Source organism: Schistocerca nitens, chromosome 9 (assembly GCF_023898315.1).
Source record: "Schistocerca nitens isolate TAMUIC-IGC-003100 chromosome 9, iqSchNite1.1, whole genome shotgun sequence".
Lineage (NCBI taxonomy): Eukaryota > Metazoa > Arthropoda > Insecta > Orthoptera > Acrididae > Schistocerca > Schistocerca nitens.
In genome coordinates, this window is record NC_064622.1 from 433115294 (window position 1) to 433143271 (window position 27978).

The window sequence follows — 27978 nt, forward strand, 5'->3', positions numbered from 1 at the left end:
CTTTAAATATGTCTGCTTGTGTCTGTATATGTGTGGATGGATGTGTGTGTGTGTGTGTGTGTGTGAGTGTGTGCCCGTCCTTTTTTCCCCCTAAGGTGGGTCTTTCCACTCCCGGGATTGGGGTGGCTACTTGCCCTCTCCCTTGGAACCCGCATCCTTTCGTCTTTCCTTCTCCTTCCCTCTTTCCTGGTGGGGTGGCGGTTTGTTGCGAAGGCTTGAATTTTGTGTGTATGTTTGTGTGTCAGTCGGCCTGCCAGCGCTTTCATTTGGTGGGTCGCAACATCTTTGTTTTTAGATGTATTTTTCCTACGTGGAATGTTTTCCTCTATATATATATATATATATATATATATATATATATATATATATATATATATATATATATATATGCGTGTGTATGGTTGTAATGGAGGGAAACTTTCCACATAGGAGGGATATACCTGGAAACAGGGATGATGTGACTTGCCAGGTGGGGGTGCTGGCGGGTCGACGGACACACAAGCATACACACGGGATTTGGGCTTACGCGGCAAACTGTTGCCTCGTCGGGGGGTAGGGGGGGAGGGTGGGAGGGGGAGGGACGGGGGGATGTGGGTTTTGGGGGAGAGGGTGGGGAGTCGTTCCGGTCCCGGGAGCGGAAGGACTTGCCTTGGGGGAGGGAAGGATAGGTGTGCACTTGCACACACGCACGCATATCCATCCGCACATGCACAGACGCGAGCAGACATTTGTCAATGTCAATGTCTGCTTGTGTCTGTATATGTGTGTATGGATATGTGTGTGTGTGCGAGTGTATACCCGTCCTTTTTTCCCCTTAAGGTAAGTCTTTCCGCTCCCAGGATTGGAATGACTCCTTACCCTCTCCCTTAAAACCCACATCCTTTCATCTTTCCCTCTCCTTCCCTCTTTCCTGATGAGGCAACAGTTTGTTGCGAAAGCTTGAATTTTGTGTGTATGTTTGTGTTTATTTGTGTGTCTATCGACGTGCCAGCACTTTCGTTTGGTAAGTCACATCATCTTTGTTTTCGGATATATATATATATATATATATATATATATATATATATATATATATATATATATATATATATATATATATATATCTCTAAAAAGAAAGATGATGAGACTTACCAAACAAAAGCGCTGGCAGGTCGATAGACACACAAACAAACACAAATATACACACAAAATTCAAGCTTTCGCAACAAACTGTTGCCTCATCAGGAAAGAGGGGAAGGAGAGGGAAAGACGAAAGGATGTGGGTTTTAAGGGAGAGGATAAGGAGTCATTCCAATCCCGGAAGCGGAAAGACTTACCTTAGGGGGAAAAAAGGACAGGTATACACTCGCACACACACACATATCCATCCACACATACAGACACAAGCAGACATATTTAAATATATATATATATACAAAGATGATGTGACTTACCAAATGAAAGTGCTGGCAGGTCGACAGACACACAAACATACACACAAAATTCAAGCTTTCGCAACAAACTGTTGCCTCATCAGTAAAGAGGGAAGGAGAGGGAAAGACGAAAGGATGTGGGTTTTAAGGGAGAAGGTAAGGAGTCATTCCAATCCCGGGAGTGGAAAGACTTACCTTAGGGGGAAAAAAGGACGGGTATACACTCGCACACACACACATATACAGACACAAGCAGACATATTTAAATATGGTCTTTAAATATGGCCTTTAAATATGTCTGCTTGTGTCTGTATATGTGTGGATGGATATGTGTGTGTGTGCGAGTGTATACCCGTCCTTTTTTCCCCCTAAGGTAAGTCTTTCCACTCCCGGGATTGGAATGACTCCTTACCCTCTCCCTTAAAACCCACATCCTTTCGTCTTTCCCTCTCCTTCCCTCTTTCCTGATGAGGCAACAGTTTGTGGCGAAAGCTTGAATTTTGTGTGTATGTTTGTGTTTGTTTGTGTGTCTGTCGACCTGCGAGCACTTTCATTTGGTAAGTCACATCATCTTTGTTTTTAGATATACTTTTCCTATGAGGAATGTTTCCCTCTATTATAACCATATCATTAATTTGAACCCAACAATTACGTTTCTTATTGTCGCTGTTGCATTTCGAAACCTTTCTTGTCGTCTTATTTTCTCTTTATTTTCTCTTTCTGTTTTTACCAGTAGTCTCACTTTGTATTCACCTTCCCCTTTTTACCGTAATCTACTATACAATTTTATCCCGCCTATATATACTCAATAATACGTAACCCACTTCCAAACCATAACTGGTCTTTAAATATGTCTGCTTGTGTCTGTATATGTGTGGATGGATATGTGTGTGTGTGCGAGTGTATACCCATCCTTTTTTCCCCCTAAGGTAAGTCTTTCCACTCCCGTGATTGGAATGACTCCTTACCCTCTCCCTTAAAACCCACATCCTTTCGTCTTTCCCTCTCCTTCCCTCTTTCCTGATGAGGCAACAGTTTGTTGCGAAAGCTTGAATTTTGTGTGTATGTTTGTGTGTCTGTCGACCTGCGAGCACTTTCATTTGGTAAGTCACATCATCTTTGTTTTTAGATATACTTTTCCTACAAGGAATGTTTCCCTCTATTATAACCATATCATTAATTTGAATCCAACAATTACGTTTGTTATTGTCGCTGTTGCATTTCGAAACCTTTCCTGTCATCTTATTTTCTCTTTATTTTCTCTTTCTGTTTTTACCAGTAGTCTCACTTTGTATTCACCTTCCCCTTTTTACCGTAATCTACTATACAATTTTATGCCGCCTATATATACTCAGTAATACGTAACCCACTTCCAAACCATAACTGGTCTTTAAATATGTCTGCTTGTGTCTGTATATGTGTGGATGGATATGTGTGTGTGTGCGAGTGTATACCCGTCCTTTTTTCCCCCTAAGATAAGTCTTTCCGCTCCCGTGATTGGAATGACTCCTTACCCTCTCCCTTAAAACCCACATCCTTTCGTCTTTCCCTCTCCTTCCCTCTTTCCTGATGAGGCAACAGTTTGTTGCAAAAGCTTGAATTTTGTGTGTATGTTTATGTTTGTTTGTGTGTCTGTCGACCTGCCAGCGCTTTCGTTCGGTAAGTCACATCATCTTTGTTTTTAGATATACTTTTCCTACGTGGAATGTTTCCCTCTATTATAACTATATATATATATATATATATAGATGTACCCTTGTCCGTTTTTAAGCTACACTACAGATCAATTTATTTATGAAAATATACAGTACAATCTCCAACAAACTTAACATATTCACAAGTACCTTTACCTTTACACCAAATAAATACAGTTTCATTTACAGCTATCTTACGTCTACTACGTGTAGATAGGAAGAAGGGTGAGGGTGACATATAATTAGATTTTCCGAAGTCTTTATTTGCATTTTCAGTAATGTGGTAGGTCTTGTAGGTGATGATGTCTCTGTCAACGAAACTTTCCAGTCCAGACACATTTGGGACACCTGTTCCTCCTCGTACGATGGCCACTGTCAACCATCCATTGCCATGGGTGAATGTGTCGTTAATATCTATGCTGAAATTGAGTCTGCATCCACAGAATACTGCTGGTCCATCTAGAAGGGCATGTGCAGCGACAGATTTAATTGTATTCTTCTTCTTGTCGGCAGCAGAGGTTGTCATTTCAACGTCTTCTATTGTTTTGTAGATTGTCTGTCTTGCACGTCGCCTTTGTCGTCGGTAGCGCATATAAGGACTTTGTCCAGTAGCTTAAAATTATTGACTAGTCTACTTTCAAAAGTGCATGTCTGTCACTCAGTGCCTCATCTATGTGATGTGAATAGCTGTCTGTCCAACTTGTACTATTGTTATTCCATCCCAGGTTTTCCATTGTTTACTGAGCTTCAATATTTATGATTGTTACCAGAGAAAATTCCAGTAGGGTCACATGTTTGTAATTGAACAAGCAGAATGTTGTATGAACAATTTTGTGAATTTCTATCTTTGGAGTACACTTAGTTCATTACATTTTCTGACAAAGGTACAATAAGAAAGATGTATTTTGAACAGCTTGCTACAAGATGGAAAAGATGTTACCATGGCTGACATTGAGAACTCATTTGGTGGTAACATATGTCGATGCACAGGATATCGTCCAATCCTTGATGCATTCAAAAGTCTTGCTAGTGATGCTCCTCCTCACCTCAAGGAGAAAGCACAGGATATTGAGGTGAGTAAATAATCATTACACTATGTGATCCATGTGTTTATAGTTTTTGCCTCTCTAATGTCTTGAATACTATTTGAATTTCAGTGTATCTTCCCTGTTAAGTTTCTCTTACTTGCAACAAAACACTTATCATACAATTATTTTTGAACATGGGCAGATACTGGGTATTTCTTTTTCTCTGTTTAATAATTGTAAATATGCCACATTAAACTCAACATTTTTCTTCTTGTCTAGGATATGTTGCAAGACAAAATGTGTCTTAAGAATGGGGAGTCCTGTTGCAAGTTGAGAGGAAAAGGAAGTGAACAATGTGGACTGCAGCTTTCCACAGAAATACCTCCACTCCATTTACAATTTCAGACAAAAGACTGGTTCAAAGTTGATCAAATTTCTGAAATATTTATTATTTTAGCAGAACGACCAGATAAAAAATACATGCTTGTTGGTGGCAATACAGCAACAGGTTAGTATAGTAGCATTATTTTGTTAATAATATTCTATCTTCAGTCACAATATTGTTATTTTCTAATTACTGTCTATCATCTTTCATAGCTCCAAAATGCTTTGGACAGCAGTTAAAATATAAAAATATTGTGACTGAAGATGAAATATTGTTAATAATAACGTATCAGTCCGGGGATCCCAAAAAATCCATGTCTATGAATAACATTATTAGAATTAAAATTTTAATCTTAATTTACATATTTGTAGGGAATGTTATTGCAAGGAGTCACTTGGTTTTTCCTGGAAATAATTCTGTATTGTGAATGCTTAAATGTTTTGTTTAAATATTGTGTGTATTCAATTCTGCTTGGAAGCTAATAGGTGCCTCATGACCATACTATGACTCTTCCAGGAGCATTTAAATAATGTGAGCCCCACAGAACATTACAGAACATAAAATATGAACAAAAAGAGGGAATAAAGAATATCTGATAGAGTGGTAAGGTAATTACAGAACTTGACAAAGGGACGAGGGTGAAAAGCAGTTAGAGATTGATAGAACAGTTTATGTCAGACTGACTGAAGAATAGAAGCACACTCTTAAAGCTAATTATCAGCTTTGAACTCTTTTGGAAATAGGCCGTCCAAGTGACCAATTGAAATATGCGTTATGTTATTGTTGTGTGTGCTAAATATAAAACACTATAGTTGAAATTCATCATGTACAAATACAGGGACAGATTTTTATAAAGTAAAGGTATGAAATACTCTAACATTAGTCTTATACTGGATGTCTCTTCTAAAAGACATAAAGCATATTTTCTCTAGTGTTTCCTTAGATACTTGCAATTTTCTTTTGACAATATGTAGATGGAGTCAGTGCAAGCAAACAACACTCATAACATGTTTTGTATGACACTCATTGTCAGCTGACATTGTTGATTTGTTTCTCATTACAAACAAATATAACTTTCTTTGAGTGGGATTTTATATGCCTTTCAGTAGAGTGGTTCCAAAGTAGTCAGGGTGTGATATTCAGTCTAACAACATTTATTAACTGGGATATCTGATCATTTGGTGGTGTATGTGAGGTTTGCCATTTAATTTATGGCAAATTGTGCCAGTTTCTGAAGACAAAAATAAGGTATTCTATAATTCCAGAATACAGACACTGAAATGAAATGAAATGAAATGGGGTGTGGTAGGGGCCTCCCAGTGCATAGACCTGATTGCCTGGTGCAAGTATTTTGAGGTGACATCACTTTGGTGACTTGCGCATTGATAAGGATGAAATGATGATGATGAAGACAACACAAACACCCAATCCCTGAGCAGAGAAAATCTTCAACCCAGCTGGGAATCAAACCCGGGCCCCTTGGCATGACAAGCTGGCATGCTGTCCACTCAGCTGTAGTTACATAATTGCAGTGTGATACATCACCAGCATACTGGTGATGCTGTTTGTATACAGTGTTTTGTATTGACTTCCTACAAATGCTGTATTATGCTTTTTTGTCAGTGTAGCCCTGCAGTCCAAGGTTTTAAGTTTCCTTGTGAAGCCCTCTCTTGTTGCATTTGACCTTGACAATAATGTTTTCACTTGTCCAGATATTGGCAGCTGTCAAAGATGTCACCAGACTGCAGTTCTGTAAGATGTTTGAACATTGTTACTGTTGTTCCTTGATGTTTTATCTCTTGTAACATTTCTTCGTTTTTTTTTTCAAGAGGGAGTATTCAAAACTGGATTTGTGTCATAAATAAATCTTTTGACATATGTTTGTCACTCCATCTTTGTCACCTTTTCCTTATGAAGGAATAACTTGACTGTAACCAGTATGGACTTGAAGTTCACTCCCAAACGTATAATAATTTAGAAACCATTTAATTTGATTACATGTGTACTCAGCACAATTTGGATCAAAAGACTATGCATTTTTGTTGATGTATGTGTCTGTGACAGAGTGTTGTTAAAATGAGATGCTGACCTTGCCCTGTTGACATAAAGTTTCTACCACAACTCATTTTTTCCATGACCAGGGGTACTTCTTGTTTTTTATTTTCATTTTGTTTGTTTATTTTTCTCTGTACATTGAGGGCTTTCTTGAAATGTGTGTTTTTATGTTGTTTACTGACCAAAAGCAACTCCTCATTTGCATCTTCCTGGAAATTATATGATTTTAGTTCATTAACACTCTTAAAGTGAACTTGGCCAGAATTTCTTGACCCATATGAATTAATTTCCACCAACTGAAGAACACAGTTATAACTTTTTGACAACACAGTTAGTAGTTTTGTTATCTCCATATGTCTGGAATGGGACAGATATTGGTAGATGTGATGTACATGTGCAGACGAACAAATGATTACAGTTTCAGAAAAATTAGATGATTTATTCAAGAGAAAGAACTCCACAAGTTGAGCAAATCAATAACAATTTGATCCAGGTTTGGTCCTTGTGCAAGCAGTTGTTCAGTTTGGCATTGCTTGATGGAGTTGTTGGAAGTTTTCGTATTCTGTCCATTTGGTACATTAGATCATCAAAATCTTGAGCTGGTTGGAGGGCTTTGCCCACACTGCTTGAAATGGTCTCAATTGGGGAGAAATCCAGTGAACTTACTGGTCAAGGTAGAGTTTGACAAGCATAAAGATAAGCAGTAAAAACTCTTGCCATGTGTGGGGGCAGGTATGGTATTGCTGAAATGTAAGACCAGGAGGTCTTGCCACGAAGGGCATCAAAACAGGTCATAGAATATCACTGATGAACTGCTGTGGTGTAATGGTGCCACAGATGACAGCTTAAGTGGTCCTGCTATGAAAAAAAATGGCACACCAGACCATTATTCCTGGTTGTCAGGCTGTATGGTGGAAGACAGACAGGTTTGTATCCCACTGCTGCCCAGGATGGCTCCAGATATGTCTTTAGCCTGGAATCTCATTGACTGAAGAAGTTTCTTCCATTTCAAACTGAGCCCAGGTAACCAGCAAAGACATGTTAGGAGGCATCCCAGACAGTGATGGAATACCAACGTGATTGTCACCTGCCATACAGCCTGACAAGCAGGAATGATGGTTTGGGATGCCATTTCTCTTCATAGCAGAAGTGCTTTGATTGTCGTATGCAGCAACCTTCCAGGACAGTGGTATGTCAATGATATTCTACTACCTGTTTTGTTGCACTTCATGGCAAACCATCCTGGACTTGCATTTCACCAGGATAATACCTGTGCACACACAATGAGAGTTTCTACTGCTTTTCTTTTTGTTTGCCAAAACCTGCCTTGGCCAGCAAGGTCACAGGATTCCTCCCCAACTGAGAACATTTCAAATTTATGGGCAGCGCCATCCAACTACATTGAGACTTTGATGATGTGACACACGTACAGAATTTGGTATGTTATACCCAAGAAGGCATCCAATAGGCCTGTCAATCAGTGCTAAACAGAATAAGTACTTGTACAAGGAGCAGAGGATGATCAATGCATTATTGACTTGCTTGATCTATGTAGCTCTTTCTCTTGAATAAATCATCTAATTTTTCTGAAATTGTAGTCATTTGTTTGCCTAATTTTTATTTTGGCTGGAATCACAGCCATGGTAAATTTTTGAATAATGCTACTATCATCTGACTGTAATAATTTTTATTTTACTGTTATATGATTCAGATTTTGGCCTTAGACAGTTTTCAAGTACAAAAACTGGAATAAACAATAGAAGCATGATTCGAAAAAACAAGAAACAGAAATAGTGTATAAGTACCATGATTCTCTACCTTGTTTGTAAGTCAAAGGACATCAGATTGGTATGAAATTAAAGTCCTTGTTGAAAAAGCATATCTATTCATATTGGTGAGACTTGTCATTAGTAAATGTGAGAACAACTATGAAGTGCCTAAATGTATTGTAAACTTTCATTTCTGGTCCCTATAGCATAGCTTATATACGAAACTGCTAACGAATAACAGATAACTGTTTATTGGTTAGCCAATTCACAGTGTCCAGTGGGCACAATATTTCAGTAATCAGACGTGTTGCCATCATCATGTGTGCTGATGAACTGAGATTCTGAGGATGCACAGCCATGTTATATCCCCATGTCCCCTGAGCCATTGCCTCCACTATCTGTGCCTGTGGCCACACATTGGCACTCATGGAGATGCTAGTGTTGGTGTCTGTACCACAGACAGCACTGATGTAGGTGCTCTTCCCACCTTGATCACCAGATAATTTTGTTTGATGAGAGTTTCTTAATGAAACACAGTGCTGGTTCACAAGTCTCATTAAGATTATAGCTATAACCTTGGTTGATGAGGTCATCCCTGGTGAGAATCTCTATGGCCTCTCTAATGTTGCTGTCCCAGTATTTGGAAGTCTATGACAAGATCCAGGCACATTTTTACTTCCTTACATTATTCTCAGGCAAACAATGTTCTGTGACTGCTGACTTGTTGGGATATGTCAGTTGAGTGTGCCTCCCGTTTCCTCAGAAATGAACTTTGATGGTGCCCACTGTCTGTCCAATATATTTATATTTCCACATTCACATGGAATCTGGTACACAAGGGGCTTCCACACCCCAAGATCATGTTTGACACTTTCCAATAATTCTCATGTTTTATTGGGCAGGCAGACAGACAGTTTTTACTTAGTGCTACTTAAATATGTGTCCAATTTTTCTCGACATTGCACCAGTGTATGGTATAAAGGCAGTGGCTGTCTCTTCCATTGTGACTTCTTACATCTCCACAGGTTGTACTGTTGTGGTGAGGGAGAGAGTGCACCTAATCTGCCATTCTGGATACCTGTTTTTTTCAGAATACAGTTCTGAGGTGTTCCAGCTCCTTGGGTAGACTCTCTGCATCTGAGGCAGTGCACACCCTGTGTACTAGTGTTTTTAGTACCCATTCCTCTGTGAGGGGTGATGGAGCTCTCTGCATGCAGATCCCAGATGGTGTGCATTTTTTTCTGATATACACCATTGGCCAGAGTATCATCAGCTCTTCTATTCACCATTACACCCAGAAATGGTAATTTTCTTTCTGCCTTGGTCTGCATAGTGAATTTGATGCTTGGATGCATGGAGTCCAAATGTGTTAAAACGTCGAGTCCCATGGGGCCAGATGATGAACATATCATCCATATAATGGAAAAACATGTGGATTTCCATTTGGATGATTCCTGGGCTCCCTCCTTGAAGTACTCTGCATACCCCTATTGAGAGTAGGCTGCCCATTGTGGCTCCTTATATTTGTTCATAGTATTATGCATTAAACAGAAGAAACATGGAGATCAGGACATGCTAGCAAAGGTCAGTGGTCCTGTCATCAAATTTCTACCTTATAAGCTCTAGTGACTCTTATTGGGGCACCCTGATGAATAATGAAATGAGGACAGAACTTAACAGGATATCTAAGTCTTTTGCTCTGAAGTTATTGAGGTGTTTTACAAAACCCACTGAATTGCAGACATGGTGAGGACACTCACCCACATAAGGGCTTACTATTTCCATCAGGTCTGTTGCCAGCAAATATGTAGGTGCCCTAATGCTGCTGACAATCATTGTGGACTTTAGGGAGTCCATAAAGACTTGGCAGTATGGATCCTTGAGGACCGCCTCTGGTAAATGTGAGTCCTTAAGAAGCACTTTAGTTTTGTTCTCTATTTCCTTTCTGGGGTCAGCATTGATCTTCCTGTAGGAGTCATCATCTAGAAGGCTCTGTATCTTCTCAGTGTAGTCCTTGTGGGAAAGAACAACAGTAGCACTGCCTTTGTCAGTAGGTAAGACAACAGTCTCAGGGAACTTTCTCAGATCCCACCAGCTGCTCTCTCTCTGCTGATAATGTTTGACTTTGTAGGATTTGTTCTTGTCAGAGCATGGTAGGTTTTCTGACGTACATCTTCAGCTGCTTCCGGCAGTAGTCACACAGCAACCTGTTCAACTGTGCTTGCATCACCCACGATTTGTGTGAACTTATGGGTGGGAGCAAAATTAAGTTCCTTCTCCAGAACAGAAACCGCTTGTCAGTCAGATTGATGACTGACTGTCTTGCATGAGGTTTGCAATGATGGTTTGTCAGACAGATGTGAGAATTGTGATGTATGATGTGCTGTGGCCTTCCTATGGATGATATTGGTTGCCACCCAGGTAACATCATCAAACCAGTCCGAGGTACAGGAAGACTAGCTGCACCTGAGATGATGCATGCCCCGTGTGCTAGAGTTTTTACTATCCTATTCCTCTGTGAAGGATGGTGGAAGCTGTCTGCTTGCAAATACTGGTCTGTCTGTGTTTTTTTCTGATACATACCATAGCTTATGGTGTCATCAGCTCTTCACTTCACCATGATATCCAGTGTGGTGTGTGTACTGTAAGACCTTCGGTACACACACCATCAGATTATTTGACTCGTCACTCTAACGAAGTAGGCGAGTGTCAGCAATATGTCTCGTGATCTTATCGTGGCATGTTTATCTTCTGCCGTTAGGTCAGATGATAGAAATGCCACTTGCACGCTTAGAGCAGCAGATTGATGGTGACCAACTTTAAACAGAACTTGATTAATTTTCACACACATTTATTAAAATAGTAGCAAGCATAAACCTTACATAACTTGATTCTGGATGCTATTTACAATTGACAATCTGAAGTTCCTTTGGTCTTGGTATGTTAATCTTATTCTCACATATCTCTGATACTTGAAAAAGTGTCTATACATTTATTGTCATGGCTATGTACAGGAATATGGTAATCTTATTAGGTGCAGACTGAAACTTGCCTATAGACTGGTACAGACTAATGCAGACTGGTACAGACTGGTGCAGACAAATGCAAACTGACTAATTGGAGGTCTGTACACTCGTTATAATACCTCGTGCATTCAGGTATCACTGTGAGAGTGTGATCTGCGAGGAGAAAAGGTTCTACATTAGTAGCAATCTCATTGGCTGAGTTACATATTAATACACAGATCGGCGGAAGCAGAATTTGGTCCATCTCTAAGGCAGCGCCATCTCGTAGTGCAGAGATGGACGAGCGCTGTGCCTGCGCTGTTGTGCTTAGCGGGGCGCGCTCTAGTGGGAAAGTTGTGTACGCGCTGACTACGCGGAACTATGTACACAACATCCAGGAATGGTAACCTACCTTCTGCTTTGGTCTCCATAATGCATTTGATAGTGGGATGTACAGACTCCAAATGTGTAAGGAAGTCAAGGCATTTGTCTCTTCCAAGGGGCCAGATGATGAATGAGTCATTCATATAATGGAAAAAACCTGTGGGTTTCCATTTGGATGATGCCAAGGCTTCCTCCTCAAAGTAATCCATATACAAATTCGCAACCACAAGTGAGAGTGGGCTGCCCATTGCAACACCTTCTGTTTGATCATGGTATTCTCCATTAAACAAAAATACTTCTTCGCCAGGAGCTGGAACACCTCAGAACTGCATTCCAAAAGAACAGGTACCCAGAATGGCAGATTAGGCATGCTATCTGTCCCACCATTACAGTACAGCCTTAGGAGATGATAGAAGTCATGGTGGAAGAGACAGCCAATGCCTTCATACTGTTCACTGGTGAACTATTTAGAAAAATTCGATGCATGTTAAAGAAGCACTATGTAAAAATTGTCTCTTGCACATGCAATGAAACATGAGCATTATTGGAAAGCATCACACATGAACTCAGTTTGCAGAAGACTGATGTATACCAGATTCTGTGTCAGTGTGGAAAGACATGTATTGGACAGACAATATGCCCCATCAAAGATCATTTACTGGGAACCAGATGCACACTCAACTGACATATCCCAACAATTCAGCAGTCACAGAGCACTGTTTGTCTGATAATATTGAGAGGGAGTTAAAATGCACTCAGATCTTGTCACAGGGACAGTATCATTAGAGTCCATAGAAATTCACACCAGGGATGATCTCATCAACCAAGATTGCAGCTATAATCTTAGTAAGATTTGTGAACCAGCACTAAGTTTAATTAAGAAGACTCACATCAAACAAATCGATCTGATGACCAGCACAGACAGAGCACCTACATTAACACTACCACAGACGCTGATTCTAGTCCCTCCATGAATGCCAATGCAAGGCCACAGGTGTGGACAGTGGAGGGAATGGCTCACAGGGTGAGGAGGTATAAGCCAGAGGTGTGCCCTCAGGAGATCAGTTCATCAGTGCATCTGTCATGCTAACCTGTCTGGTCACCAAATATTGTGTCTGTTGGATGCTATGAACAAGTAGTACTCCTGTGGACTGTTCAATCAACAAATGGGCTAGGAGAAACTGAAAAATCCCATCATATACCTTAACAGGGAGGATATGTGCCACAGCACGAAGAAATTCAACAATATGTGCCATCTGCTGAGTGCTCTTGCATTTCTGAAGAGATGTCATGCCATCGTGCTGTACCGAACTTTGCTAAGGTTAAGCATCACATAAATTCTGAAGCAGCCAGGAGAATTAAGAAGCAGGGCAGCCTTGCCTTGCTATGTGAGATGATGCACCTTACCCACTGGAGCCTTGAGTATAACTCTCAGGAACTATTCACACTACATTTGGAACTGCCCAGTCAATTTAATTTCTGGATCTGGGACTAGATTGATGGTGTTACCTGGTTGGCAGCTGAAGGCCACAGGACATAAAATATCAAAATTCTCAATTTTCTCTGACAAATCATCTGTGGAGGCCCCATGTAAGAATGGTCATGAATGTGACAGACAATAAGCTGAGTGACGATGCAGCTTCAGTTGTGATGAAGGAACTTAACTTTGCTCCCACCCGTAAGTTCAAACCAGTTGCAGAAATCGTCAGCACAGTTGAACAGGTTGCAGTGCAACTACCACTGGAAGTAGCTGAAGAAGTACATTGTGAAACCTACTGTGATCTGGTGAGAACAAAGCCTACAAAGTCAGACATTACTAGCAGAGAGAGGGCAGCTATTTGGCACATGAGGGAGTACCCTGAGACTGTTGTCTTACCTGCTTTCAAAGGCAATGCTACTGTCCTTTCACAGAAGGACTATATTGAAAAGATGCAGAGTCTGCTAGGTGACAACTCCTATAGGAAGATCAGCACTGTGCCCAAAAAGAAGGTGGAGAACAATACTAGGGCTTTTCTCAATGACTCAGTAAAGTTCATTAGCATCAACACGTCATTCTCTCATTTCAGGAGTCAGCTGCCGTGGCACCCATCTTGCAGATACTTTGTGAAACTGGAGCACATCATGCACAATGTGGTGTGATGACCCATGAATAATGTGTAAATATGCTGCAGTGTCATTTCAGTGTCACTCGGCAGTTTTCCTTCACTATGGCTTCAACTGCTGCAATGTTCTGTGGAGTCACAACTCGTTGTGCTTGACCTGGATGAGGAACGTCTTCCACTGAACTTTATGGACCTCCTAAAGTCCACAAAGATGGGGCAGGATTGGGCCCTATTGTCAGCAACATTAGGGCAACTCCATATTTGCTTGCAAAATACCTGATGGAAATACTACACCCTTATGTGGGTAAATTCCCTCAATATGTCCACAATTCTGTTGATTTTGTAAAACATGTTGACAACATCAGTGTGGTAATTTTTGACATCATTTCCTTTTTCACCAGGGTGCTTCTATAAGTGTCAGTAGAACTTATTGGTCAGAATGTTGATGGGAAGACCACTGACCTTTACAGGTAAGGCCTGATCTCCATATTTTTCTGTTTAATGGAGAATACTGTGAACAAACGGAAGGAGTTACAATGGGCAGCTTACTCTCACCTATGCTCACTTATTTGTATATGGAGTACTTCGAGGAGTGAACCCTGGCATTAGGGAGGTCATAGAAATTCACATCAGAGATGACCTCATCAACTGAAATTGCAGCTATAATCTTAGTAATGCTCAGGAATCAGCACTAAGTTCACTTGAGAAGACTCTCAGCAAACAAAATTATCTGCAAGCAGGGCAGACAGAGCACCTACATCAACACTAACACAGACATTGACACTTGCCTCTCCATGAACACCAATGCATGTTCACAGGTTCAGACTGCAGAGTGACTGACCCATGAAGCAAGTCACCTGCATGCCTTCTGGAGCTCAGTTCATCAGTGTACCTGTCAATGGTGACATGTCTGTTGTGTCCGTTAGACACAGTGAACTGGTGGTACACCCATAGACTGTTTGGTTAGTGAAACTATTCCTCTTGTTCCACTTCTACATCTACATATATACTCCGCTAGCCACCAAGCGGATTGTGGCGGAAGGCACAATTCGCGTCAAAGTCATATTCCCCCCCCCCCCCCCCCCCCTGGCCCGCCCTCCCACCCACCCTCTGTTCCACTCACGGATCACGTGAGGGAAAAACGACTGTCTGAACGCCTCAGTACAAGCTCTAATTTCCCTTATCCTTGAATGGTGATCACTGCGCAATTTGAAAGTTGGTGGTAATAATATATGCTCTATATCCTCAGTGGAGATCAGATTTCAGAATTTAGTGAGCAGCCCATTCCGCTTAGCGCACCATCTATCTGCAAGAGTGTTCCACTTCCGACTTTCTATGAGATTTGTAATGCTCCTGCAATGGCTAAATGTACCAGTCAAGAATCTTGCCACTCTCCTTTGGACCTTCTCAATCTCTTGCATCAGACCCAACTGGTAAGGGTCCCATACAGATGAGCAATACTCTAAGACTGGATGAACCAACATATTGTAAGCTATTTCCTTTGATAAGGACTGAATCACTTCAGGATTCTACCAATAAACCCCAATCTAGAGTTTGCCCTACCAGTTACTTGTGTATTCTGATTATTCCATTTGAGATCATTGCGAATAGTCACACCCAGATACTTGACGGATGTTACCACATCCAAAGACTGGGCATTTATTTTGCATTCATACATTAATGGGGATTTTTGTCCTGTTATACACAGTAGGTTACACTTACTAATATTGAGAGATAACTGCCAGTCATTACACCATGCATTAATTTTCTGCAAATTCTCATTGATTTATTCACAACTTTCATGTGATACTACTTTCCTGTAGACTACAGCATCATCAGCAAAGAGTCTAATGCCGCAGTCATTACCATCAGCCAGATCATTTATGTAAATCATAAAAAGCAGCGGACCTATTACCCTGTCCTGGGGCACACCTGAAGTTACACTTGTTTCTGTTGAAGTCACCCCATTCAGGACAACATACTGCTCCCTGCCTGTTAGAAAAATTTCTATCCAACCACATATGTCATCAGATAGACCATAAACATGCAATTTTGGAGCAAGCAACAGTGCAGAACTAAGTCAAATATCTTTCGAAAGTTGAGAAATATGGCATCAACCTGGGAGTTGGTATCTAGAGCCTGTTGTGTATCATGCACAAAGAGGGCCAGTTGTGTCTCACATGACCACTTTTTCCAAAAACTGTGCTGGTTTCTGCAGATGAGCTTCTCAGAGTCTAGAAAGGTCATTATGTCTGAACACAAAATATGTTCCATGATTCTACAACAGATTGATGCCAGTGAAATTGTACGGTAATTTTGTGCATCTGATTTCCTACCCTTTTTATAAATTCTTCCAGTCCCATGGAACTTTCTGTTGTTCCATTGATCTCTGATAGATGATGGATAAGAATGGTGCTGTATTTGTAACATAGTCACATAGTCAACATACAATCTTACAGGAATACCGTCTGGGCCAGATGCCTTACTAGCGTCTAAGGATCTTAACTGTTCTACAATACCAGATACACTAGACACTATGTCAGCCATCCTTGTATTTGTTCAATAATTGAAAGGGGGAATGGTGCTGCAGTCATCTACCATAAACAAGTTTCTGAAAGCTAGGTTTAGAATTTCAGCCTTCTGTCTATAATCTTCAGTTACATTACCCGTACTGTCAGCAAGAGAAGGTATTGAATTATTTGTAGTGTTCATAGATTTTACGTATGACCAAAACTTTTTGGGGTTATTTTCAGAATCTGCAGATAAAATATTGCTTTCAAATTCATTAAAAGAATCTCTCATTGTCCTTCTGACAGCTGCTTTCATTTCGCATAATTTCTGTTTGTCAGTGGGGCAGTGACTATGTTAAAAACGACTGTAGCTGGGTAACTTCATTTACTAATATCTGATTGATCTTGTTCCCTGCAACCTTTTGCAAGATGAAGACACCTTTTTCAAAATGTATCTGTTATCACTTGGTAAACAGGATTTTTTATTTATATTTAAATGTATTTCTTTTTTGATGGACATTTGATTTACACACACATTCAACAAATGATCAGATGTCTAGCTGAGATACCTAACTGGTGCTGAATGAGACCCAGTCTCATGGAAACATGGTTTGTACATACTATTGTTTTCACATAGTTCTCTACATGATTTTTTTGGGAGAAGCAATCTGCAGGGTGGTCCCTTGATCCTGTATCTGGCATTTTCATGAAACTGAGAACATAAGGCATTCTCTAGCATTTGAAAAATGCATCTTTCCCTAAGCACTCTTTTCTGGACAAGTTTGAGAACCACAGTTGCATTGTTAATTTAGTTGTTGCACTTATAAATGAGGATTCATTGTTGACATATGAAATGTGCATATGTTTATTAATGATAAAATATTGCTTATTTAAAAAGATGAGGATTAAAATGTGTGTGTCATAGTGATATTTTGTAAAATCTTTTACTTCACACAATGAAAATGCAGTCATGTGGACCCACTGGATACCTTGGTGGCACTTCAGATGATGTATTTCTTGATGTTGGTACAAACAAGTTCTTGGATAAAGTTACATTTTTGTAGTTTGGAACACCCAGGCAGCACCTGAAAACCTTCAGGTGAGAAAGCACCCAAATGTGCTGAAGCCAAACAAGCCAGATAATAGTTTCCCATAAATAAGCACAACTGTTTAAAACTTTATATTCAAGAAACTTTACTAACAAATAGCTTAAAGTTGTCACTGTCTGAGTACAAATCTGCTTGTCAAATACACTGATTGTTGTTAATTGCTCTAAAGTACAGCCAGAGTAAGTAAACCGATACTAATAAAACAATCCATTTTAACAGGTGTGTACAGCAGAGATCCTGACATTGAAGTATTTATTGACATCAACAGTGTCACTGAACTCAAAAGCCACTCTGTAGGTTCAGAATTGCTCTTAGGTGCTAACATTTCTCTGACTGAAACAATGAATTTGTTTTATGATCTTGCGAGATCAAATAGCCAGTTCTCCTACACAAAAGTGATTGCAGATCATATTGATTTAATTGCAAATGTTCCCGTGAGAAATGTAAGTATGTTTTATTAATTTTGCAATTTTTTGGCGATACCGTATTAATTTATTGTATACATCAATGCAATCATTTGTTGTATTAGTCAACAATAAAGTTTGAAGTTAATATTCAGAAATCATTGTAATTTTCATTATCTTTGCAGACAGGAACATTAGCCGGTAATCTGTCAATAAAACATGCACATCCAGAATTCCCCTCTGATGTCTTTCTCTGCCTTGAAACTGCTGGTGCCCTAATTACTATAGGTATGTAAGGCTTTTATGTTAATAATTACACAAACTTAACTTTGTAGAAGCATTGTATTTGATACTGAAAAGTACTGTAAGTGAAAATTTGTATGTGTCAGCCATTACTGAAAGGAATAACAAGTAAAATAAGAATCCTTTTTTTTTTATAGTTGAAAAATCTGGATCAGAGCAAAGTGTCAGTCCAGAAAATTTTCTGAAAGTAGATATGAACCAGAAGGTTATAAAGAATATAAAACTCCCATCTTATGATTCTTCATACTATTTCCAGAGCTATAAGGTATGATTATTTTATTTGTCTTTCCTGAAACTATTAGCTTTTTACTATGGTGTATATTTTACATGAGGGTAGATGCAGAACCATTATTATTTTGTGCTGTTCCAACACACACACACACACACACACACACACACACACACACACACACAAACACACACACATTGCGACTGTCATCTTTGGGCACTAATGCCCAACTGCAACTGTATCTGAGGTGAGCTGCAATCTACCTGGAATGGGTAGCTGGTATAGGGAAGAGATGTAGATCAAGGAATGACTGGGGGAAGATGCTAGTGTTGCTTGTGGTAGTTTGCAGGGACATAGTGGGGACATGATAGGGCTTCTAAGTGCAGGAGGCTGTGCTGGGGGAGGGCAGGTGGGGGTGGGGGGAGATACACGTAGAGAAGAGGAGGAGACTGTGTAGGTATGTTGGAATAGAGCATGTGTGCAGTATTGAAGCAGGATCACAAAAAAGGATAGGCAGATGGAGGATAGTCAACTAGTTGCACATGGTGAGCTATGATGGCATCCCATAATCAAGGCCAGTCTTCTCAACCTCATCTGCCAGTTGTTTGAATGATCTAAGTAATACCTTCAAGCTCAGGCAACTGTTATTGTTTCTTCTAATGTATACCACAGTCTGCTCCTTGCTCTCTCTGTGGCTGCCAGAACAGCCTCTTTGACATGTTGAATGGAACCTCCATTGAGTGCTCAAGGTGATATTTCTGGTCTCTTGCTGCTGTTTTCCTAAGGATTAACATAAATCATGTACATTCAAACTGTTGTTGACAAACATACCTCTATCCTTCTGGGTTTGCATCTCTGTGACACAGGATTCCCAAAAGGGAATGTGTGTTATGCTGACTTACTTTCAGTTTCAGTGGGAGACAACACCCGCTACGGTCGCAGGTTCGAATCCTGCCTCGGGCATGGATGTTTGTGATGTCCTTAGGTTAGTTAGGTTTAACTAGTTCTAAGTTCTAGGGGACTAATGACCTCAGCAGTTGAGTCCCATAGTGCTCAGAGCCATTTGAACCATTTTTGAGACAACACCTCAAATGTGTTGGTTAGCAGGATGGACGCTGTACCTAGAGTTCTTCCTTATTTTTGCCTCCCATATACAGGGCCTTTGACTTACTACCTTTGGTATCTCTAGTATGTCTTAGTAGCTTGCTGAACATACCAATGTGCAACAATTTCCAACTGCTAGACAGCACTCAGAGCTATTTCCACATTATGAACAGCAATTAACTCATCCAGTGTCTAACAGCAGCATTTTCAGTGGGGCTAGACTGTAGCTAGTGCAATGTTTTACTGAACAGTAAACAAATAAATTTAAACTGAACTTGTTGATCTTCTTTTCTGGACCTGTTATGCTACAAGTATCACATGTTCCATTTAAGAACTTAAGTTATAACACCAGAAAAAGTTAATTTTATCATAAAAAGAGAGAAACTTGGGGTAACATTTATCAATTTCATGCAGACACTTGTAACTTATGTCTTAAACTTTTGTTATTGTGAAGCTATGCTGAATAGCAAACTCATATAACAATATCAGAAATAGTGACATCGGCATTTGATAGTTGACCCCTACTTTCTAAACTCTTATATACAGTTGTTCTCCCATCACACAATTATCAAATTGCAAGGATATTGACAGTAGGCCTGTTTGTTAGCTCAAGGACAGGCGTGCTATATGTGTTACTACAAAATAAAAGTTCCATGCATCTCTCCACTTACTGCAGTGATTGTATTGGTGTACTCCTAAATATACAAAATAAAATGATTAAGTGACAGTGAGACTTAGTTTTGGAGATGTGCTTAGCCTAATGGTTACAGCAATTCCTCATAAAAAAAACTGGTTAGGTGTGAGTAGGGCTTATGCACAGAGGGTTCCATACAGAAATAATTAATTTATATAGACAGTTCATCCATTCTGGAAATGAAGAAGCTCAACAATTTTCACCTGTTATCAAAACTGATACTGGCGAGATATTGGTCCCAGGGATTGCAACACTTTTGAGAAGGTTTTAATTTCAAGTTTGACGATAGATAACAAATGACAAAAGAAAAAATTTTGTGTGATGTAACTGCGAATTAACAGTTTTCTGATCCTTTCCTTTACTTGTACCATGAAACCTTGATTTTTGCAAAATTTTTTGATTCTATGTCAACAGGAAGTAGTCTATAGTTTTTTAATGAATGAGTTTGGGAGTATCAAAATATTTAACTAAATGGCCATATCTTTTGACTGTGTTGACTTAAAAGCTAACAAGAACCTTAGTATGTGACATAAATTCCAACTTGATATGTGTACCCATTCCTGAGAAAAAGGGTTTTAACAATCAGACAGACAGACAAACAGGTGGACAGCAAAGTGATCCTACAAGGATTCTGTTTTTACTGATTGAGATCCGGAACCCTAAAAACAAACAAATAAAAACTAAAATAAATGAAATCCAGATTCAAGACCTGCTGTTGACACAAGGTTTCATTTGTCAGTCTGTTTACATATAAAACACTCCTGGATCTTGGTTGGCATACATGCTTTCTGCTACTATTCCTTGCAGCCATGCAGTGGAGCATTCTTATAATGGGAGAACTTCTACACAAAAGGATTCAAATATTATGAGGAGACCATTGAATGATCATAACAATTTGAGCCAACTCAGAAGGTATATTAGATTTAAATTTAAAAAAAAAAAAAGGGGGGTTGGGTAGAAACAGGGGAAGGGGGGTTAAATTTCAGTTGTATAACATAACTGTGCTCATGTATACGAAGGTGAGTCAAATGAAAACCTTAAATTTGTAATAAAAAATTGAAATTTCATGCCATTATCCTGTAAGTTGGCAAGCGTGCTAGAAACAGCATGCAGAATGGCCTGTAGGTAACAGCAAGTGCAGATGCACACGTACCGTCACAGTATCAGTATAAAGATGGTCGCGCCACTTGCAACTTGCACCAGGGAAGAACAGCGTTCTGTTATTCAGTTTTTGCATAGTGAAGGTGTAAAACTTATTGAAATTCATCGACGAATGAAGGTTCAGTACAGTGATGCATGTTTGTCACAGCAGCAAGTCTACGAATGAAGTAGGAAGTTCGCAAATGGTGTGACTTCAGTGGAAGATGCTCCTCGTCCAGGTCAGACACAATGAGTTGTGACTCCACAGAACATTGCAGTAGTTGAAGCCATAGTGAAGGAAAACCACCAAGTGACACTGAATGACATTGCAGCATGTTTATAGATTAGTCACGGGTCGGCACACCACATTGTGCATGATGTGGTCCAGTTTCACTAAGTGCCTGCAAGATGGGTGCCATGGCAGCTTACTCCTAAAATGAGAGAACGACGTGTTGATACTTGTGAAGAACTTCTTCGGTGCCTTGAACAAGAAGGTGATGGCTTCCTTGCAAGCTTTGTTACTGGCGACAAAACCTGAGTTCACTTCCGCCAACCAGAAATGAATAGAGTGAGCAAGGAATGGCGCCATACCTCATCACCAAAACCAAAGAAGTTTTGAACAGAACCATCAGCACGGAAGGTTATGCTGACTCTCTTTTAGGACAAAAAAGGCTTCATTTTGGAGCATTACATGCCTAGAGGGACCACTATCACCAGTGCATCATACACAGATCTGCGGCCTGCAATCAAATCAAAGCAACGTGGATTGCTGTCAGGAGGTGTCCTTTTGCAACATGACAATGTGAGGCCACACACTGCCCATAAAACAGTTGCAACAATCACATACCTGCATTCTGGGTGTCTTCCTCATCCACCATACTCACCAGACCTTGCCCCAAGTGATTTCCATATGTCTGGACCACTCAAAGATGCAATGAGAGGAAAGAAGTTTCGTTCTGATGAAGAGGTACACCACGCGGTGCATGAGTGGTTGTGTTGACTACGAAAAGAATTTTTTTCTAAAGGAATTTATGCACTTAGTAAGCACTGGAGGACTTGCACTGAGTGTGGGGGAGATTATGTTGAAAAGTGATACAGATTTGTACCACTTCTGCATGGTAAATAATATTTAAAAAAATATTTAAGGTTTTCATTTGACTCACCCTCGTATGATTATGGAGACCATTTCAATTCTTTACTGCAATCACTCTGCTACTATTATTTTGAAACATTTTTATGAGGTACATGAAAATTCATGTGAATTAAGCATGAACATATCTATTCAAAAAAGCAGATAAAATTCCCTTGATGCCTTCCTGAGAGACAATCTCCATTCCTTTCAACTTAACAATGTAAGTGTAGACCAGATGTGGCTTGAATTCGAAGAAATAGTATCAACAGCAATTAAGCAATTTATACCAAATACATGAACAAACAATGGAGCTGATCCTCTTTGGTACACAAAATAGGTCAGAACACAGTTGTAGAAACTAACGCAAAATCTCTAAGACTGGTGATCTTTTACAGAAGCTTGAAATTTAGCACAGATTTCAATGCGAGGTGCTTATAACAACAAAACTTTGTCTCAGAACCTGGCAGAAAATTCAAAGAGATTATGGACATATGTAAACTATGCTAGTGGCAAGACACACTCGATGCCTTCTCTGCATGATAGCAATGGAAATACCAACAATGACAGTGCTGCTAAAGCACAGATACCAAACACAGCCTTCTGAAATTCCTTCATCAAAGAAGATGAAGTAAATATTCCATAATTTGAATCAAGAATAGCTGTCAATGTGAGTAACTTAGAAGTAGATATGCTCAATGTAGTTAAACAACTTAAATCACTTAATAAAAGAAAGTCTTTTGGTCCAGATTGTATAACAATCAGGTTCCTCTCAGAGTATGCTGATGCAATAGCTCCATGCTGATCAACATGGAAGTAAAAAACGGAGGGAGGTGGCACTACAGACTTATGCTGTACATTGTTTTGTAGCCAGAGTAAGTGCCATTTTAAGTAGCCCAAGACATTAGCAGATTACTGTTTATGAGTGCTTACTGTTCCTTATTTCTGCCATGTATGTGCAACAACTGTTTTAAATACTAAAAATTACAGAGCTTACATGAATAACATAGTGTAAGGATGGCAATTTCGAATGTTTTTCTGTTCTTGAACATGTATTTGCTCTAGTAATAAGACACAGTCAGAGTGACATCACAAGGAAATGCTACTGTGGTGAATTATGGGAGTATAAATGCAGTGAACCTAATGTTTTGGGCTAGATAAGATGGCAGACATCGGCATCAAGTTTGTGACATAATGCCACTTCCCTTTTTTTTTACATACATGCTTAATTACCATATAAATCTGCTCACCAGATGAAAGATCTGTATCTAAAGACTGAAAAGTTCCACAGGCCACATCAATATTCAAGAAAGGTAGTAGAAGTAATCCACTAAATTGCAGGCCCATATCATTAGCATTGATATTCAGCAAGATTCTGGAACATATATTGTGTTTGAACATTATGAATCACCACATCTATTGAGACATAGTCAACATGGATTTAGAAAATATTGTTCTTGTGAAACACAACTAGCTCTTTACTTACATGAAATGTTGAGTGCTATTGACAAGGGATTTCAAGTTGACAATATTTCTAGATTTCCAAAAGGCTTTTGACACTGTACCACACAAGCAGCTGGCAATGAAATTGCATGCTTATGGAATATCATCTCAGTTTTCTGACTGGATTCATAATTTCCTGTCAGAGAGGTCACAGTTTGTAGTAACTGACAGAATGTCATCAAGTAAAACTGAAGTGATTTCTGTCATTTTCCAAGGTAGTGGTATAGGCCATCTGCTGTTCCTTTTCTGTATAAATGATTTTAGAAGATAACCTGAGCAGCCGTCTTAGGTTGTTTGCAGATGATGCTGTTGTTTATCAACTAGTAAACGCATCAGAAGATCAAAACAAATTGCAAAACAATTTAGAAGAGGTATCTGTATGGTGCAAAAAGTGTGAGGTATCCACATGGGAGCTAAAAGGAATCCATTAAACTTCAGTTACATGATAAATCAGTCAAATATACAGGCTGTAAATTCAAGTAAATACCTATGAATTACAAGGTGCGACAATAAAGTAATGAGATGGATGTGGAAAAAAATGTTGCTTACTGTTTTAGATAAGTTTAGCGTTGTCTCCTTCAAAGTAGTTCCCTTCTGACTGCACACACTTTTTCCAGCACCTCTGCCATTGTTGGTAACATTTCTGGAACCCATCTTCTGTAATATCCTCCAAGACCCTCGTCACAGCTTTTTGGACATCTTGTGTTGTTTGAAAATGGTGTCCCTTGACTGCTGTTTTGACTCTTGGAAAAAAGTCACACAGAGCCATATCTGGTGAATAAGGTGGCTGTGGTAGTCCTGAAATTTGTTTTGAGTTTAAAAATTGCTGTACTGACAGAACAGTATGGGATGGCGCATTATCATGATGCAGAATCTAATTATCAGCACAAATCTTTCTCATACCAAGACCTTCAGTTATTATTAGACGAAACATTTCTTGATTGATGTTTGGTTCTTCTGCAATCATTTTCACAGATAATCTTTGATAAGATCGTATGAGTTCACACACCCTGGCGAAGCTGACATCCGTCCGTGAAGTTGATGGTCGTTCACTGTGGTCTTCATCTTCAACATTCATTCTGTTTTCATTAAACATTTTATGCCAATGGAAAACTTGAGCTCTTGACATAACCTCCTCTCCAAAAGCCTTCTGAAGCTTACCGTAAGTTGTTGTCACATTTTCGCCCAATTTAACGCAAAAAGAAATGGCATACCATTGTGCAGTATTATGCAGTTCCATTTCCATGACAAGAGACTCAAACACATGTAAACTTATGAGCAATGAGCAGTTGCATGAATGTGCTGCTTAGACTAGAAGCAGCTTATAGACCAAGGTCAAAGATATTGTGCCTACACAACCCTGCAGGGATGCCACATCCTGCAAAGAAAATCAGTCTCATTACTTTATTGTCAGACCTCATACAATTGCAAACAACTTCAGTTGGAAAGAACACACAGGAAACGTTGTGGGGAGAGCAAACCAAATACTGTGTTTTATTGGCAGAACACATAGTAAATGTAACAGATCTATTAAAGAGACTGTGGCTTACACTACACTTGTCTGTACTCTTCTCAAGTACTGCTGGACAGTCTGAGATTGTTACCAAATAGGATTAATACAGTACACTGTGAAAGTTCAAAGAAAAGCAGCACATTTTGTATAACCCAAAATAAGGGAGAGAATGTCTCAGGGATGATAGAGGATTTGGGGTGGGCATCATTAAAAACAAAGGTGTTTTTCATTGCAGCAGAATCTTCTCATGAAATTTCATTCACCACCTTTTCCTCTGTATGCAAAAATATTTTGTTAATGTTGATCTACATAGGGAGAAATGATCAGCAAAGGGAAATCAGAACTTGTACAGAAAGATATAGGTGTTCGTTTTTTCTGCATGCTGTTCAAAATTGAAATATGGAGAATTATTGTGAAGGTGGTTTGATGAACCCTCTGCCAGGCACTTAAGCAGAGTATCCATGCTGATGTACACTCCTGGAAATTGAAATAAGAACACCGTGAATTCATTGTCCCAGGAAGGGGAAACTTTATTGACACATTCCTGGGGTCAGATACATCACATGATCACACTGACAGAACCACAGGCACATAGACACAGGCAACAGAGCATGCACAATGTCGGCACTAGTACAGTGTATATCCACCTTTCGCAGCAATGCAGGCTGCTATTCTCCCATGAAGACGATCGTAGAGATGCTGGATGTAGTCCTGTGGAACGGCTTGCCATGCCATTTCCACCTGGCGCCTCAGTTGGACCAGCGTTCGTGCTGGCCGTGCAGACCGCGTGAGACGATGCTTCATCCAGTCCCAAACATGCTCAATGGGGGACAGATCCGGAGATCTTGCTGGCCAGGGTAGTTGACTTACACCTTCTAGAGCACGTTGGGTGGCACGGGATACATGTGGACGTGCATTGTCCTGTTGGAACAGCAAGTTCCCTTGCCGGTCTAGGAATGGTAGAACGATGGGTTCGATGACGGTTTGGATGTACCGTGCACTATTCAGTGTCCCCTCGACGATCACCAGTGGTGTACGGCCAGTGTAGGAGATCGCTCCCCAGACCATGATGCCGGGTGTTGGCCCTGTGTGCCTCGGTCGTATGCAGTCCTGATTGTGGTGCTCACCTGCACGGCGCCAAACACGCATACGACCATCATTGGCACCAAGGCAGAAGCGACTCTCATCGCTGAAGATGACACGTCTCCATTCGTCCCTCCATTCACGCCTGTCGCGACACCACTGGAGGCGGGCTGCACGATGTTGGGGCGTGAGCGGAAGACGGCCTAACGGTGTGCGGGACCATAGCCCAGCTTCATGGAGACAGTTGCGAATGGTCCTCGCCGATACCACAGGAGCAACAGTGTCCCTAATTTGCTGGGAAGTGGCGGTGCGGTCCCCTACGGCACTGCGTAGGATCCTACGGTCTTGGCGTGCATCCGTGCATCGCTGCGGTCCGGTCCCAGGTCGACGGGCACGTGCACCTTCCGCCGACCACTGGCGACAACATCGATGTACTGTGGAGACCTCACGCCCCACGTGTTGAGCAATTTGGCGGTACGTCCACCCGGCCTCCCGCATGCCCACTATACGCCCTCGCTCAAAGTCCGTCAACTGCACATACGGTTCATGTCCATGCTGTTGTGGCATGCTACCAGTGTTAAAGACTGCGATGGAGCTCCGTATGCCACGGCAAACTGGCTGACACTGACGGCGGCGGTGCACAAATGCTGCGCAGCTAGCGTCATTCAACGGCCAACACCGCGGTTCCTGGTGTGTCCGCTGTGCCGTGCGTGTGATCATTGCTTGTACAGCCCTCTCGCAGTGTCCGGAGCAAGTATGGTGGGTCTGACACACCGGTGTCAATGAGTTCTTTTTTCCATTTCCAGGAGTGTAGATGTAAATAATGATACTAGAAATCTGCTGTGCTGTTTAAACAATATTAATCTGAAATTATGCTTGCTTTCTTTCCATTTTAGTTAACAGTTTTTCTTGTGGAAACTTGGATATTATACATATGGAAAAAGACTTAACTTGCTCTGAATGAAAGGAGTCCTGACCAAGGCTGACCAAGTATGTTGTATAATTTACAAACAAGTGGAAACTTATGCAGACTATTTCAGATATAGGTATGGAAATGAAAGGAAGTACAACAATACTGCAGGGAGCAATTACTTGGAAATGTCATAGTTACCAATGCATCAGGAAACTGTCACAGAAGCATTAGTGCCATGACTCATGCTGTAAGATCAGAGCAATAACATAGCTTCAGTAGATTACAATCCAGTTACTTCAGTTTGAATTATTTCTTATTATATAAAAATTATACATTGCGATATACATGCATTCTAATACATTCAATCTCATAAACAAAATGGATATCCACTCCTATTTTAATCTTCTCATTTCACATAAATGATAAATCACAAATAAAAACAATGAAAAATATTAAGGTCTGTTAAAATAACTGAACATTGGTATATAGAAAAGTTGCACAACTGATAAA

General features: G+C 40.2%; 1 protein-coding gene across 1 annotated transcript in view; it reads left to right on the plus strand.

Moving 5' to 3' along the window:
* LOC126204421 (uncharacterized) overlaps positions 1 to 27978 on the plus strand; it is a 270652-nt gene that overhangs the window by 122671 nt on the left and 120003 nt on the right. The window contains exons 5-9 of the mRNA XM_049938808.1: positions 4020 to 4179; positions 4414 to 4642; positions 17673 to 17896; positions 18043 to 18145; positions 18298 to 18425. Of these exons, the coding sequence (XP_049794765.1) occupies positions 4020 to 4179; positions 4414 to 4642; positions 17673 to 17896; positions 18043 to 18145; positions 18298 to 18425 (844 nt within the window). The remainder of the gene's footprint in view (positions 1 to 4019; positions 4180 to 4413; positions 4643 to 17672; positions 17897 to 18042; positions 18146 to 18297; positions 18426 to 27978) is intronic.